The sequence below is a fragment of the Octodon degus genome, unplaced genomic scaffold (genome assembly GCF_000260255.1).
Source record: "Octodon degus isolate 3935 unplaced genomic scaffold, OctDeg1.0 scaffold00052, whole genome shotgun sequence".
In the NCBI taxonomy this organism is placed as follows: domain Eukaryota; kingdom Metazoa; phylum Chordata; class Mammalia; order Rodentia; family Octodontidae; genus Octodon; species Octodon degus.
Window position 1 is genome coordinate 3,265,083 of NW_004524628.1, and position 17,276 is coordinate 3,282,358.

At 47.3% G+C, this 17,276-nt stretch overlaps 2 protein-coding genes across 3 annotated transcripts in view; one reads left to right on the forward strand and one right to left on the reverse strand.

Moving 5' to 3' along the window:
• LOC101568677 (two pore calcium channel protein 2-like) overlaps positions 1-8,166 on the reverse strand; it is a 40,464-nt gene extending 32,298 nt beyond the window's left edge. The window contains exon 1 of one of the 2 annotated variants that reach the window (XM_004633234.2): positions 7,924-8,164. In XM_004633234.2, the coding sequence (XP_004633291.1) occupies positions 7,924-7,998 (75 nt within the window). In that variant the 5' untranslated portion in view covers positions 7,999-8,164. Of the gene's footprint in view, positions 1-7,923 lie in introns of both variants that reach the window. The other variant, XM_023717509.1, reaches the window with a different exon arrangement.
• Positions 8,167-9,391: 1,225 nt separating this feature from the next.
• The window catches only part of LOC111817231 (uncharacterized protein encoded by LINC00116-like), a 29,077-nt gene continuing 21,192 nt past the window's right edge, over positions 9,392-17,276 (forward strand). Inside the window, 3 exon segments of the mRNA XM_023717367.1 lie at positions 9,392-9,450; positions 9,548-9,629; positions 13,639-13,711. Coding sequence (XP_023573135.1) covers positions 9,392-9,450; positions 9,548-9,629; positions 13,639-13,711 — 214 coding nt within the window.

Sequence of the window (17,276 nt, forward strand, 5' to 3'; positions counted from 1 at the left end):
GGAAGAAGAAGAAGAAGAAGAAGAAGAAGAAGAAGAAGAAGAAGAAGAAGAAGAAGAAGAAGAAGAAGAAGAAGAAGAAGAAAATTGAGGTCCAGTGGACTAGATTAGAAGATGAAGACACAACTATAAACACACTTAGCTACCTTATCTTTGCAAAGGGCCAAAATATATTCACTGAAAGAAAGACAAGCCTGTCTTAGTTACTTTTCTCTCCTCGCTGGGACAAAACACTTGATGCCCAAAATTAAGGAAAGAAAGGTTTACTTAGCTCACAGTTTGTAGAGGTTTCAGTCCTCACTCCACTGGCTTCAAGGCAGGGCAGCACTGCACAGGGGCAACAGTTCATGGAGATGGAAGACAGCAAAAGCAACCAGAGCAAAGGGGGAGAGGGCAACCTCTTCTCCTCCCTTATACTGTAAGCGGTCTCCCCCCACCAGGGCAGGCATAGCACTCACATCATCTCCCTGCCCTCATCTTGCATAGGATGAGGATGTTTTCAAAGGACCTTGGCCTTCTGCTGAGTCACTTAAGCTCCTAAATGTCTCAAACTGACACAATGTATCAACATTACAACCTCTTTACTAAATAGTATGAGGGCAAACTAGTTTTCTACATGCCAAAGACTAAAACTAGACCCATGTCTATCACCATGTACTAAGCTAAAATGTATCAAAGATCTAAATACTAAAACAGAAACACTCAATGTACTGGAAGAGAAAATAGATAGAAATCTTGAAGACATACAGGTAGGTGGAGAGTTCATGCCTGACTTGTCCATCACATTCAACAGCCAAAACCTAACAATCACCTAGATGTCCACAAGCAGATGAATGGATAGGCCAGCCATGATCCATCCACATAGGTGCATACTTCTGGGCAACAAAAAAGAATGAGCAACTGGTACCTGCTGCATGATAGGTGAATCTCAAGATATTGGAGCAGGAGGGAATGAAGCCAACCTCCTTCTACTAGAAGAATTACCGCCGAAGGAGTTTGTCCATATAGACTCCAGAAAATGAAAACTAATCTACAGGGACAGAAACCAGATCAGTGGTTATATGAGGACAGGGAAGGTGAGAACGGAGGTGGATGGGTACAAACACATAAGGAAAAGTTCAGATGTCATAGTGTGTGTTGTCCTTCTTGTGTTGTTAGTATCACAAATGTCTTCATGCTGCAGAGCTGATCAAAGTGTACACTTCAAACAAATGTAGTTCAGCAATATCAAATATAGCTTAACAAAACTATTAAAATTGCCCCAAAAGAATAATAAATGATGTGGAACAATAATTAGGAAGATAAATTAATTGCTGTCAGAAGATAGATAACAGTTTCTGAATCACACACATTCTCAGATCTGACTTTTACTATCTTTAGTACTGGGGATCAAGCCTAGAGCCTGGCTCATGCTAAGCTGAGTCATCCCAATCGCTGATGTGACAATTCTTAAAGGTAGGTTCCTAAAATGTAAGAAATACTATGTAGGTGTTTAACATTTAGCATACCTTTTTCTTTTACATATTTCAAAACATTTTAATAGAAAAACTATTAATATCAACTATTTTTCCAATGAATAGCCTTAGCATTGAAGATTTTCCTCTGGAGATAATTAGAAATCCATTTTATAAAGTGCCTGCAAACAGACACAGGGGCTGGGGGTTCGATCCCTGGGCCTCCCATGCTGCCCCCACCCCCTGGGACACCCTGAGACAGCAATTGAGATAGGATGTGGTGGCACGCACCTGTAATCCCAGCTCTTGGGAGACTGTAAACAGGCAGATCACTGTTAGCCCAATCTAGTAGTGAGACCCTGAACACTCTGTAGACCCTTCCTTAAAATACAAAAAGAAAGAAAGAAAGAAAGAAAGAAAGAAAGAGAAAGAAAGAAAGAAAGAAAGAAAGAAAGAAAGAAAGAAAGAAAGAAAGAAAGAAATGCATTTTAGAAAAAAGTATCTAGTCACCATAAGAGTAGGCTCCCAGAACAACTATATCACTGGGGGAGGTGGAGTCTGGAATCATAAAGTTCTAAGGTGATTCAAGTGTTTGTTTGTTTGTTTGCTTGCTTAATGTATTTGGTACAGGATCTCACTATGCAACTCAGACTCGTAGTGATGCTCCTGTTTTCAGCCTCCCCAGCACTGGGATAACAGGTATGTGCCACCACACCCAGACTCCATCGCTGGCTTGGTGCGCTCTGGGGGCGGGGCCTGCACGGCTTGTGCAGGTCATTCCAATGTTCAGTCAAGATTGAAAACCACTGGTCTAAGTACGGCCATTTTCCTACTGTTTCTCCTACTGTCTTCTATTCTCTGTGCATTACAAAACAGATTTCTCTTGACTTTCTTTCTCTTCTTGGAGTGGCAACACTTACTTTCCCCCCACCATCAAGATTTTGAAATACATTTAAGCTTTTCGTGTCTTCTCCACCCCTGTTGGCCCCCAGCGCTGCAACCTTCCATTCTGAGGAAATTGACCTCCTTAGAATTAAGAGAGGAGAGAGCACCAAAGGGACAGAAAGTCAATTTCAGAAGCTCTCAGTGCAGCCTTCCTTGTCATAGGAACAAATCAGTGTAAACCCCATGTATCTATAAGTCAGTCAACCCCGTGTATCTATAAGAAGTCAGTCAACCCCATGTATCTATAAGTCAGTCAACCCCGTGTATCCATGAGTCAGTCAACCCCATGTATCTATATGTCAGTCAACCCCGTGTATCCATAAGAGTCACAGGATGAAGTGAAGTTGTGGCTAGACTGCTTTGAAAACATGGCTGACATGTCTCTTACTTCTCAAGATGAGAAAATTAGCACATTGAGTCATATGATGAAGAGAATTTTGTTCCCACAATTTTAAGTTAAACTCTTCCCCACCCTGGCTTTCCTTCCCAATCCCGATGTTTCTCCCTCACTACCAGCGCCACTCCTTCTGCCCATCTCCCTCTGCCTCCCATGGGTTCATTCTGCACCCTGGGAGAGTAGAGTAAACCCTCACGTTCCACACAGGGCTGCCATTCAAAAGCTTCCTGTGTCTTCTCTTTTCCTCGTGACTCCTCTTTGCTCAGACAATCAAGAGTAAACCCGTCAGCATAGCGTTCTGGGGCTCTACAATCCCCTCTTCCCTTCTCCAGCTTTCTCCCTCCAAGGACGCTCTTCCCTGGCCCATACTGGTGGATTCCAATGCCAGGCACAGCAGCGCACACCTCTAATCCCAGCACTGAGAAGCCTGAAGCACAAGGATCACTGCAAGCTCAAGGGCACCCTGAGCCCCATTTTGAGACCCTGTCTCAAAAAACCAAAAACAAAACCAAAGAAGAAACAAAACAAAACTGGTAGATTCCATGTCCCCTGCTCCCCACAGCTTCCCCTCCATGTCTACTCTCGCACTTGCTCAAAACCAGCTGTCACCTTCCTCTGGAAGCCCACCTCATGCTGTACTTTCTCCAAGAAGACTGGTGGTCAAGGCACCTGACATTTCCACAGGGAAAGACTGGAGCTTTCACTGCGCCGTGTATTGTGGATATTCCACACAGAGACAGCAGCCAATGGTGAGAGGGGCACAGCTGTTCTGGCAAAGAAGGATGGCTAAAGGAGCAAGGATAATGAGGAATTAGTATGGATACCTCTTGACCTTCGACGTTGAAAGTTGAAACCAACAACCAAAAAGCCAAGTGCAGCCTAAAGATGTGTTTGGTTTGGCCCAGAGTATTGTGTGGAAGTTGGCTACTAAATCTATTTTTTTTTTTTAAACTGGAACTCACACAAAAATTTGAACTTATGGTTTCTATTTTAAAAACTGTAACATCTGGCAGTGGGAGACTTACATTACAGTAAATTTTTGCTACTCACTCTGACAGTCACCTGGGTAAACATTTTCCATTTTCCCATATTCTGTGGGTCAATTGAGCAGAGTTGGCCTGGACACCTTAGCTGATCCCTGTGGTGATCAGGGCTGGAGGGCCTGGGAGAGCCTTGCTCACGTATCTTTCCCATGTGCGCTCTGAGTCAAGGGTCGCCGCATCCCAAGAGCAGCAGAGCAAGCACGGACACGCAAGCACTTGTCACCCTTTGAACCACAACTGATGTCAAGAGCAAGTCTCAGGACCAAACTCAGATTCAAGGCTGGAGAAATGGACCCCAAGTCCTGCTACAATGAACTACAGTCACCATGCAACAGCGGCCTGTGTGCAGGACAAGGGGATGACTGGTGTAGCCAGTTTTGCCATCTGGGACTGCACAGGCGACACTTAACCAGCTGCAGATGGGTAGCTGTAGTCTTCTTTGGGTGGAGGACAAGCCCTCTAGGCGATGACCTGAATCTCACTGCCCTCTGCCACCAAATCGTTCATCTAGGCAAGTGGTTTTACGGTACACCTTGACCCCTGTGGCCACTTCAGCCTGGATCATCCAATCTCCTGGTGTTCTTGGGGAGCCCCTCCCCGCACCACGAGCAAGAAGAGCCCAAGGCCAGCCTGCCGCAACCCTTCTGGTTACTATTACTTTCCCCTGGTACTCCTACTTTGCCCAGCCAAAAGCTTCTTGAAAATCACTGTGAGGTCACACCAGGAGACCGAGAGCTCTAAGAATGCATTATCGAAGACCTCCACAAGGAAGTGTAGAAGCTCAGAAAGTATTAACGAGTGACCACAGAGAGTGTCAAAGAGAAACAGCACAGGGCGTGGGATCTCAGTGCTGCCACTGGAGGCACTTTTGACTCCCCCAGTAGTCCTAAAATTACTGTGGCCTCGGCCACACCTAGACAATAAACTGAGAATCACAGAGCAAGGGGCTGGACCAGGAATATTCCTAAAAGTTTCCCCACTAATTCTAACCCACAATAAAGTGAGAATCGCTAGCATTTGGGTCATTACTGTTTCAAAAGTATAAGCAGACAGATTCAAAAAGATGGATTTGCCAGCTTAGCAGCTGCCAAAAGAAACTCCAAGTGGGAAAGAATTCTTAAAAATTCCTTGAAAAGGGGCTGGTGAGATGGCTCAGTGGTCTAAAGCACCTACTTAGAACAAGCCTAGCAATGCACAGGGACCGCGGTTCAATCCCCCAGCACCACATGCCAGCCAGCCCCGCCCTCCGGTGGGCTGAGCTGGCCACACACACACACACACACACACACACAAATAAATAAATTTTTTTAAAAAATTCCTTGAAAAAAGAAGGTACTGGGCAGGGGAGATAGTTCAGTGACTTAAGCGCCTGCCTTCAAGCACAAGATCTTGGGTTCAATCCCCAGTACCACAAAGAAGGTGCTAGTGCACTTCAGGTGGCTAGATTATCTCTAGTTCCTTGACTCAAAGATAACTTTAAAAAAAAAAATTGATTGGTACAGGGTCTTACTACGCAGCTCAGACTCATAGTGATCCTCATATCTCAGCCTCCCCAGTGCTGGGATTACAGGCAAGTACCACCTCAGTCAATTGGGCTAGTGATCTGCTGAGATCTAACGAGATGCTGTCTCTGACTGAATCATTACTGTCATCTCAGCAAAAGGCATTCTGCTGAGGATTATCTGTTGGTACCAGGCTCACCAATTTTACTCTTTTTAAAAAATCGTATGGAGAAAAAGGTAAAACAAAACTTCATAACAAAATAACAGGAGAATAACAACAGCTAATACATTAAACGTTATCTTTAAAGTAGTTGCTCAGGGTACAGAATATGGGCATAAAATTTCTCTAATTGATATCAGCACAAACCTTCCTCTTTTTTTTGCGGAACTAGGGATTGAACTCAGTCCCTTGCACCCTTGCACTTGCCAGGGAAGCGCTTAGTCCACTGAGCCATCTCCCCGGCCCAACCTTCCTTTTTAATGAACTAAGAGACACTAATAACATAACTACCTGACTTGCATTTTTTTCTCTTTTCCTTGTTATCTTTTCCACTTTCATCCCATCCTAGTTCCTTTTTCTTTTGAACAATTTCTTCCCATTTCACAATATCTAGTGTACATCTTAGACTTTATTTATTCTTTCAGTTTCTCACACCAGGGAGACAATATGATGTTTACACATGTGAGTCTGATTGATTTCACCTCATGTATGGTTTCGAATTGTATCCATTTGCCTATTTTTATGTCTGCTTCCCTGAGAAGGCCTTTGGAAGATACTGAGCTATAAAAGACCTGACTCCTGGAGATGCCATAAGCAAAAGAAACCAACCAGAGTTCTCGACTGCTGTGTGTCCTTCCATTTCTTGAGGTCTCAAATTACTATTATTACTGCATTCTTCTTTTATTTAGACAAAAAGGTATAAAGTACATGGAAGGAGGTCATCAATATTCTCAGATGAAAATTACTTCCTTCCCACTGAAGATTCATTATTATGGGAAGACAGGCTGGCTTGGGACACGGCTGGGACTTCCTCCTCCTTCTTGGCCTGCTCTCATGAGAGTCCTGGGGCAAGGCACCATCCACCTGCTGGAAGCAGCCACACTTCTGCGGGAGACCCACAGGCCGGAGAAGAAGCCCAGCACACCAGGTAGGGCTCTAAAGCCCCGCTTGTTGCCCTGTGGGCCTCTCCAGCAGGTTCCAGGGGCCATTGCTAGGTGCCCAAGCATGGTGAACTTGAAGCAGGAGATGTGCGAACGGCAACGCCGCTGGGCAACTGGGTGTGACCCGTCAATCACAGAGATTCAGGGCACGTGCACAATACAGCTTCTGAGCCCTGCACCAGTACCAAGCGGAAAGTGGCATCTTCAGTCCTTCTGTCACAAAATCAACCCTGTTTTAAATGAGACTAGCTGGCCTTCACAGCAGAATGGGGCAGCAACCCTGCGAGCCTTTTCTCCACCCATCCTGCACTCTGCTGCTGGACTGTGCTTCTGTCTTAGTTACTCTTCTCTCCTTGCTGGGACAAATACCTGACACTCAAAATGAAAGAAGGAAAGGTTTACTGAGCTCACAGTTACTGGAGGTTTCAGTCCATATTCAGCTGGCTCCAAGGCAGAGCAGCACAAGGCAGATGGCAATCTTTCAGGGAGGTGGCAAAGAGCAAGAGCACAAGGGAGCAGTAGCAGCAGCTCCAGCAGCTGGCTTCTCTTCCCACCTTACATTATTACGCAGATTACCTGCCCCAGGGCAGGTGCAGCATCTACACCTACAATAATCAAACTCCAGAGGCCGCCCCAGGACTGCTTGAGGCATGGGGGACACCTAGACACAGACTATAACAGATTCTTTTCCTACTTTAACTGGCCCACACTCCGCAGAACTCTTCTCAGAGTACCTCTTCCTTCTTCCCTTGCCGGTAATACTTTTAATACCTTCAATAAATGTAAAATTTCTACGTTTTTCTGCTTGCCTCGTCCAAATCTTTGAAGAGGACAAGAAGAGCCTGGAAGGGCGCTGGGCAGCCCGGCATCCGTCAGCCACTCCCCTCTCCCCTGTGAGCTCTGTGTAGCCGAAGGACTCGCCCCGGACCAGCCGCTTCCCCAGACGTTCTGGCCGGCAGAGCCAAAGGGAGCGGAGCGACTCTGGAGCTCATCTGCTTGGAGCGGCGCGCAGGGGAAAGGCTGCCTCCGCGCTCTCCGGCCTCGTCCTGCAGCCCCTTCCCCGGCGGCTCAGCGCCGGGACCCCCTAATGTTTTCCCGTCGCCACGAAGCTCAGTGCGGGGCGCACAGGCCAGTAGACCCCGGCTGAGGTCGCGACTCACTTGGCGCCTGCGGCTCGGCCCTCCCCGCGCTTGGGACGTGGGCTTCGAGCTGGCCACGAGTGACAGCTCTCCAAGTGACCCCAAGGTGCAGGGCTGCGCCCCAGGAGCTGTGCGCCTTGCGACTAAGCAGCCAAATCCGAGAAAACCCGGGCTTCTCGCACCGCCTGCCCCTCCCCCCGCGGGACCCCAATTCCAGCAGCCGGCGCTGTCTTTGCGGGTTTGCGCTCTCCGGGGCGGGAGGCCCTGCGGGCGTCGCCCTCTTACCTCCCGGGTGGGCAGCTCCTCCGGGGGTTCAGGGCTCAGACGCTGCACCCCAGAGCTGAGCTGAACCCCGGGCATCGCGATGCGGCACGCAGGGCAGGGATGTGGGCGTCGCGGCGACCCGAACGGACTCTGTCCTTCCCGATCGCGGAGGCCCCCGCTGCGTTCCGCCTTCACGTGACCGTCTCAGGGCGGCGGCCAGCGCGACGGGTCCCCGGCTCAGGCCCCAACACGGGGGCGGGACGTGCGGACCGAGGCAGAGCTGGGCTGGCCTCAGGCTGCGCTGGGCCCCACCGTCGGAGAGCACCGGCTGTGTCCCGGAGCTGGCGGAGGGCGCCTTCCCTGAGCTGTCAGGGAGTAAAGGGGCTGCTTGAGGCGGGCGTCTGCGAATACTGGTTCCCTCCTGTGCTAGAGGAGTCGAGCAAGAACAGAGGATAGACCCTACGACCCACCCGAGAGGGCAGTGAAAGCCTACGGGAAGCGGGGCCCACCCTTCAGCCTTCTCCTAGGTCACCCTCAGTTCCAGCCTGGTCTGAAACTCAAGGTTTGCCAGAAATGCTCAATTTTCAAGAGAAAGCACAAATTTTCATGAGCCTATTCCAAATATTTTTAAACTATTGGTCATGAATTTAAAATATAATGATAAAAACTTGGGAGCCAATGCTTGCGTTTCCCATGCTGGCAAGGGCAAGTGATCCTGGGTTGGCACTAAATTCATTGACCTCGTCCTCAGGCAGGGGCTTTCTGGGGGGGCTGTGGCTGGCCTGGTCACCTAGCAAGGGGCAAGTCTTCCGCCCTGGTGGGTCCTTGGAACTCCACTCTAGGCACTGATGGCAGGCAAGGTAGGGTGCAAAGACCGTGCCTGGCTGAGGGTCCCCAAAATTCCCCTCCTCAACCCTGGGACTTTGAACCTACTACTTTGCATGCAAATGAGACTTTGCAACATAATTCAGGTTACTCAAATTAAAATAGGGCAACTTAAAATAGGGCACTCATCCTAGATTATCTAGGCTGGGTCCCAGGTCACAGGAGTGCTTGAAACCAGGGGAGGGAGTCAGGAGGTGAGGGATGAGAGGGATGAGTCCCCGTGGGACACTGTGTGCCTGGTTCCAACATTGCTGCCTCAGTTATTCCCAATTCTGCAAGGGGCTGGATTCTGCCACAACCTGAATGATCTTGAAAGCAATCTTCTTCCCAGAGCTCCAGGAAGGAACCGAGCTGCCGACACCTTCATTATAGCCCTGAGGGCGCCTTCCCTGAGCTGTCGGGGAGTAAAGGGGCTGCTTGAGGCGGGTGTGTGCGAATACTGGTTCCCTCCTGTCCTAGAGGAGTCGAGCAAGAACAGAGGATAGACCCTGAGCAGAGATTCCAACCCCGCCTTGTGGGCTCTTGGCATTTGGACTGTGAGATCATAAGTGCATGCTATTTTAATCTCCCAAATCTGTTATGCATCTATAGGCGCTTAAGGCACATGGCTGGCCTGCATTTCATCACGCAAATTGAGCTCCAGGCTCTTCAGTGCAACCGAAAGTAGCCTTTGCTTTATCTTCTTGCTGATCTCCGTATTTTCCATGAAACCAGAGGAACTTAGGTTCATCTAATTGCAGCTAGCGTTCTGCCCCTCTAGGTCACAAGCACTTGTTGAAGAACGGCAGGAGAGCTACTTCTGGTGGATTGCCAACTGGTGGTCAGCTTGCTACAGTAGCCAGGTGAGCTGAACTGGCATGTGATGGGCGTGGGAGGCTCCCCTGAGGATTGCCTCCATCCACAGCGTAAGAGGCAGAACTGGAGAAGCTGTAGAGAGGCTGTTAGGGAAGCTGCTTGGGAGCTGTGGGAGCTGCTGGTTCTCTTGGGCTGGTCTGCTGGGGGATCTTGTCATGCTGGCTTTCCTGGTGACCTCAGCTGTTCTCATCAGAGGAGAAGCTGGGGCCTTCATTGTCCCTGAGGATGGCTGTGGTTCATTTTGGGGGAGCTCTGGTCCTCATCTTGAGCATCGTTTCCTGGCTCTGCAGGGAAAGATGGTGCACTGTTCAGTCTCCTGGAGAAGCTTGTCAGGTTGGCTTTCCTAATGGGAACTCAGCTGTCCTTATTGCAGAGCTCGGGCCCTCACTGTGGCTGAGGACGGCTGTGGAGCTTTTCAGGGGAGCTCTGGTTCCTACTCTGAGCATCGCTTCCTGGCTCCAGTCAGACCCCCCAGCCTGCTAGCACAGATCCTTCACCCGGCACAGACTTTCTAGCTCCCACCACTGACCGTGGGCCTTCCCCGTGCAGATCTGTGAAGCGGGCCTGCATGAGACATTGTCATGGGCTCTAGGCCTCCAGCTGGACTTGTGGGAGGCATTTTTGGCTCTAGGTCTCCTAGACTCAACCAGGATGGCACTGTGGGATCTAGACCCTTAACTGGAGTCACCAGTCTTTAGTGTGTGAACAGATTTCCTGTACTCTATATATGAGTGTTTGGATAAGTCATTATAAAATAATCTTATAAAATGTGCCCCGTATTGTACTTTTCCCCTTGCAAAAAACCCCAAACTGGAATACTACTTCTTTGAAGCCGGGGTTCCTGCACAGAGCAGTCCTATAGCAGTGGAAATGGTGCAGCCAAATCCATACCAAAGAGCCAAAGATCTGTGTCTACAGATTTCTGTTCTTTCTTTCTTTCTTTTTCTTTTTTTCTTTTTTTTTTTTTTTTTTCTTTCAGTACTAGGGATTGAACTCAGAACCCTGTGCTTGCCAGGCAGGTGTTAATTCTACTGAGCTATCTCCCTAGCCCTATAGGTTTCTAAAATAATTAATTTTTTGCAACTATTATGCAGATTACATAAAGCTTTATATGTGTTTGTGCCAAAAGACAAGAGTTCTGTTTATGTCTTAAAGGCTACTTCATACAATTGTTTTGTGACAGGATCTTTTATACTGTTTTTTTTTTAACTTTTTCCTTTTTAAAAAATAAAATAAAAAGTAGTTCAAAAACTTGAAATGATACAGAATTTCACCACACAGAATGATAGGGATTCAACCACAGTTGTTATGGTGCATATTGTCATGTTTTATAAAATGTTAATGCTTAACTACACAGGTGTGCATCTGTGTGCAAGTGAAAGGACAGCCTGCCCTACTGCAGATCTGACCCACGGCCACATCCACCCCAGCCCTGGCATCCCAGACTTAGGTTAGGCCTGCGCCCCAGTTTGTCAAAGGAAGACAGTTTGGTCTAGGCCAGTCTTAGCAGGCCAATTTCTGTTGTTTTTCTTTCTTTCTTTCTTTCTTTCTTTCTTTCTTTCTTTCTTTCTTTTTTTCTTGGATACAGGGTCTCAGCTAATAAGGAGAGAGGTGTGGACAGGGCTGTGTGACCTTCAGGCTCAGAACTATGTCAGCGATGTGATACGGGACAGGGCGATTGGCAGGGATGACAGAAAACATCCTGTAAAATCCTGAATGCGTGTGGGGAGGCAGCACCCCACAAGGAGTCTAATCTCTCGCATGAGGTTGATAAAAGAATGTGTACATTCTATTTTTGATAAATTCATAGAATATTTTTCTGGAAGGGCACATAAGCTATCATCAGTGGTAACCCTTGAGCACACGGCAGGAGGGAAAACGTAAAGGGAGGGAACTTTTGCTTCTATTTTTGTGTTTGTTTATAAGATTCCATTTTAAACATGTCTAGATTCTTTGTGTTTCATGTAGTAAAATTAACAGGGACATAGGAATAAAATTACAGGTCAGTTTTGTCCTTTTCATGAAAAGACGCTTTCTGTGATGAGAGAAATAAACCAGAAAACAATGCCTGAGCGTGCCTGTTCCCAGGGGCATCTCTGCTGCTGGTGATGAAGAGGCAGGCTTGTGTGCGGAGCCTTTAGGGGCCCCGTGTCACAGAGCACAGCCCACAGCAGCCCTCTAGCTACCATTCTAGGCGGCTTGGGCTGCCATACCCGAGGGTCACGGGCAGGCAGCTTAAGCAGCAGAGAATTACTTCCGGCAATGGAGGCCCAGATGCTGGTAGAGCCACTCTCTCCAGTTTGTAGAAAGCATTCCTCCCCGTCTTCCTGCAGTCTCCCTGTGTGTGTCTGCCACCATTTCCTCCTCCTATAAAGGAAGTTGTATTAGATTATAGCTCACCCTAAGGACCCCAGTTTACTTCTATTACCTGTCCGCAAACACAGTCATATTCTGGGATACCGGGGGTTAGGACTTCAGTATATAAATTCTGGGGAGCACAGAATTCAGCCAATCACAGGTACTGATCATTTTCCCCACACCAGAGCCAAGGAAATAGAGGCTCGGAGAAGAGAATCAACCCACCTTAGGCTGCACAGTTGTTGGTGGCACTGGGATGACCAACCCGGACCTCCCAGCAAAGGGGTCATTTCCACTCTCCTCTGCAGCTGCGAGGGAGTTTCAACTGAGAATATGAGGAACATCCCTGCTGGCTGAGAATTCTGCCTAACTGTATTTGTTAACTGTACTCTAGAATCTAATGGGGTTTTGTGGAACTGTTTTCCCCCACTCAGCTGTGTTTGCTCAGCCCTTCCTTCTCAGGGAGGCACATTCTGCTCCACCCTCTGCCCCTCTTCACCCCAGCCCTGCCCTCTTTTTAAATTTTTTAGACAGGGTTTAACTATGTAGTCCAGGCTGGCTTTGAACTCACTATGTAGTATAAGCTGACCTTGAATTGTGGTAATCCTCCTGCCTCAGCCTCCTGAGTGGTTGGCTTAGAGGTGTGTACCCTCACTTCTGGCTCTAACCCTACCCTCTCACCCATCTCCTCCCTTTCATGGACCATATCACACACTCACTTTTCCTCTCTTGCATGGGCAGAATGTTATGGATTGTGTCTAGCTGTCCCCCCAAAAGTCTCATGCAGTCATTGGAGTGGCTTCTAGAGTTTGTGAATTAATTCATGATCCAATGCTGGGATTATGGGTGTGAGTGCTACACACCTCCCCAGGGTGGATAATCTGCATATAATATGGAGAAGGGAGAGAGACTTGCTAACGGCCACAGCTGCTGCCCCTCCCTTTGCTCTTTTCTGCCACCATGGACTCTACTGCCCTCTGCCGTGTGCCACCCTGCCTTGGCACCAGCTGAGTATGGACTGAAACCTCCACTAACTGTGAGCTAAATAAATTTTTTCCTTCCTTAATTTTGAGTATCTTGTCCCAGCAATGAGGGAAAAGTAACTGAGACATACATATTGTTTATTATCTGTCTCCAGCTGGTAGAACATAATCTCTACATCTGGGAAGATGTTATTTTACTATAGGTATTTTTCCCAGCACCTAAAAATGCTTTTCAATGATATTTGTTAAGTAGGCCTTTCTAGAAGGGACATGAGGTGGTTTCCATCAAAGCCTTGCAGTGACCCACAAAACAGAGGAAGTGTGAGTTTCTGGGCTATAGCAGCTTGGCAGGAGAATGTTCCTCCTGAGGGCTCCCTGTGCCCACAGGTGGGGTTTAGGGAAGAAGATTGGACCCTAGGGCACAATTGCTGACTTCCTGTTGGGCGGCAGAGTCTAGTCTAGTCCGAGGAGGTGGCCACGGGGTGTGACCTGGAGGCGCAGATCTCCGGCCCCCGCTGGTCCCTTCTGTCTCTTTCCTGACCATAATGACGTGAGCAGCTTTTCCTCCACCAGGGTCCACCACTGTGTATCCCACCTTGCAGCCAGCCAACCACTGGCTGTAAACATGAGCCACACTAAGCCTCCCTTCTTTCAGGTGGTAGCTGTAGGGTATTTGTCCAGCAAGGAGGAAAGTGACCAAGAAGACGGCAAGAAGTCATTGCTCTCAGGTCCCTCCTGCCCCCGCCCCAGCCCAGTGTGAGCTCCAGGGCCTTTTCTGCAGCAGACCAGCATGCTGAAGGTGTCTGTTACTTTTTATCATTGTTGGGACAAAATATTGACACCCAAAACTGAGAAAGACAGGTTTATTTAGCTCACAGTTAGTGAAAGTTTTATTCTATATTTTGTTGGCTCTAAGGCAGACAGCAGCAGTTTATGGGGGCAGAAAACAGCAGAGCAGAGGAGGAGCAGCGCCTGTGGTATCTGTCCAGCCTCTCCTCCTTCTATGCTGACTGTGAAGACCAGAGCTCTTCCAAGAGAGTGGCAGTGGCAGCCGTGATGCCGCGGCTCCTCCAATGAAGTGATGTGGCTGCAAAATGGCACGGCGAGGATTGGACTGCCTCCAGGAGGTGGTGCGCAGAGGCTTCTCTCAACCCCTTTACGTACCCTAGAAGTGCTGAGTCACTCTGGGGCATGGCTTCCAGCCCCAGGATGTGGAAAGGGATCCAGTCAAGCTTTTGACATCTCCAGTTGACACAGTGTGTCAACCACCACACTCTACCCCTTGTCAACTTGGCAACTATGTATATACTTTTTGGAACCAGTCTCTAAATATAAAGACCTGCTTATTAACAATTTACAAGTTGGACATTATAACACACAGCTTTAGGAGTCTTTAAGAATCACTATTAAGTCTATCAACATTATATGAGAAGCATAACATTTTGCCCAGCCTCCCAAAGATCCATGTACACCTCTTTATGTAAAAAGCACGTTAGTCTATCTGCAAGAGTTGTCAAAGTCCTAACAGTTTTAAAGCCTTTTTACCAAGATGTCACTGTATGTGAAGAAGGAAGTCCCTGCCCCTCCCAAAGCTGAAGCCAAAGTCAAAGTTTTAAAGGCCAAGAAGGCCATGCTGAAAGACATCCTCAGCCACAAAAAGAAGATACAAATGTCACCTGCCTTCTGCCATCCCAACACACTGCAGCTCTGGAGGCAGCCCAAATACCGTGGGAAGAGCACCCCCAGGGGAAACAAGCTTGACCACTATGCCGTCATCAGGCTCCCCCTGACCACAGAGTCAGCCATGAAAAAGATCGGGGACACCACCACACTCATGTTCATTGTGGATGTCAAAGCCAATATGCACCAAATCAAACAAGCTGTAAAGAAGCTGCATGACATCAGTGTTGCCAAGGTCAGTACCCTAATCAGGCCTGATGGAGAGAAGAAGACATATGTTCGACTGGCTCCCGATTATGGTGCATTGGATGTTGCCAACAAAGTTGGGATCATCTAAACTGAGTCCAGCTGGCTAATTCTAAATATGTACTTTTTTCCTCATAAAAAAAAAAGTCCTAACAGTTTTAGTATTATTGAAAAGTCTAAGTCTCAAGTCTCTTTTAAGAGCTAAGGCAAACTCTTAGCTGTGAGTCCCTGTACAAATGAAGTGTTAAACACTTTAAACATTTAAAAGTATAAGATAAACATTATTATTATAAAAGGCATACACAGCAGGATGCAAACCATTGGGACCGAAACAAGTTTAAAATCTAGAAGGGCAAACATTTAAGTCTTGTAGTTTTCTGTGGTACATCTGAAGCAACCTGTAATGAGTTGTGAGCTCGAAAAGTCTTACATGGCTCTACCCCTAAGGCACTTCTGCTGGTAGCTCTCGTGGCTTTTTGGGGAGGGCTGGCTTTGTTCTCTCTTTGTAGCTCTCCTCAGACAATTTATGTTTTTCGGCTTTTTTAAACTTTTGGAGTTTCTACTGAATAGGCTTTTTATTTTCTGTTTTACACACTGCCCTTCCAGGGGCATGCTGCTCCCAGGGATGCACTGCCTGGCCTCCCCGGCCTTCTGAAATCTAGATGGAAGCCCTTTTAACCTCACAACCCCTGCATTTTGAATGTACCTAAACCAGCGCCACGTGGGTGATGTCAAGGTCTGCTGGCAGCTGGAGCAGTAGCCAGGCTTTTTTTTTTTTCCCTCTTGGCTGTAGAGGTCAAGCGTCTGGATTGCTGAGCACCCTGACCCTGATTTTGGGAACAAATTTTTTATACCAGCACCATTCTGAAATCTAGTGTGGCTGCTGCCTCTGTTCTGGATCAGGGGCTCTGTGGCTTTTTTCTCAAAGCAAAGTCTCTCACTCTTGTGATTTTGAGGCTGGAAAGGGCAAGAACCTGTCACCTCCTGTGATGCCCACAGGATATCTGTTTTACTTTTTTGTTTTTCCTGGTAATGGAGATCTCAGCCTTATCTTTGTAGTCTACAGCCTTTTTGGTGGTTTTTTTTTTTTTTTTTTTTTTTTTGAGACAGGGTCTTGATAGGTAGTTCAGGCGGACTTTGGACTCACTATGTGGCCCAGGCTGCCTCAAACTCACGCCAATCCTCCTGCCTTGTCCTCCGGAGTACTGGGATTATAGGTGTGTACCACCATGCCCAGCTCTGTGTTTTGTTTTCTTAACCAGTCGCAATTTTGCAGGGCTCTTCAAAGCACTTTTAGGTTCACTAATGTTCTAGAAGGAGTCACAAAACACTGAAAGCTGCTGGGCTCACAGCTACACTTTATCACAGTGAAAGGGGGCAGTGAAACGTAATCTCCTCTTCTGGTCCCAGTCAGTCCAGGATAAGATCACTTCCTTCCAGCCATTAAGTATGACAACGAACAGGGATGACTGCTGGCCCAGGAAGTTTACCCAAGGTTCTGGCCCCCCGGGGGTTTTCACTGGGTCTCTATCACATACTGTCCACGTGGCTGACCTTTCGCCTCCAGCCTCTCTCTTAGGTTGGCATAATTCCTTTTCTCGAACTTCTCTGGAATTTAGAACTAATACTTCACGATGCAGAGTCCCCACAGAAACATGAACACTTCTGTCTGGCAAGATGTTGCAGGCACCTAGAGGTGACATTTTAGTAGCTGAGGCCAGAGGTCAGCTTTCCCTTTGACCAAGGTTGGTGCTTCCCTAGGCATTTATACCAACATTTCTGCTTGCAGGTTCACTGCTCTTGCTAGTTGTAAAGAAAACCAACCAAAATGTCCATTAAGAAGAGACTGGGGTCCCATTAATATATAATTAATACCTGTTAATAAAAGCTTTTTTTTTAATAAGAAATTTCCATTACATTTGAAACAGTGCAATTGCTACCAAGTTATTTTATGCCTCCTTCCTCTCCTCAAAAGAGAGGAATCAACTAGGTTACCTTCACGCAATCAAGTACTGTTCAGCTATCAAAGAACTGGGAATCCCTCTCTATACTAGGAGTGATGATCAGGGTATGTTAAGTGAAAAGTTAAGGTAGAAAAAGTGTGCATGTGTATGGCATATTGCCATTTGTCTAAGGGGGACTGGTATGAACACATAAACATATTCATTCATATTGGAAACTGATTCCCCATGGTGAATGCATTTATTATGTAATACAAACATACCCTAATAAAAAACAAACGGAGAATATACTACAAACAGTGTTAAAAATATTATCTCTGGGGGCCGGGGAGATGGCTCAGTAAAATAAATGCTTCCCTGACAAGTATAAGGGCCTGAGTTCAATCCCTGGTTCCTCAAAAAAATA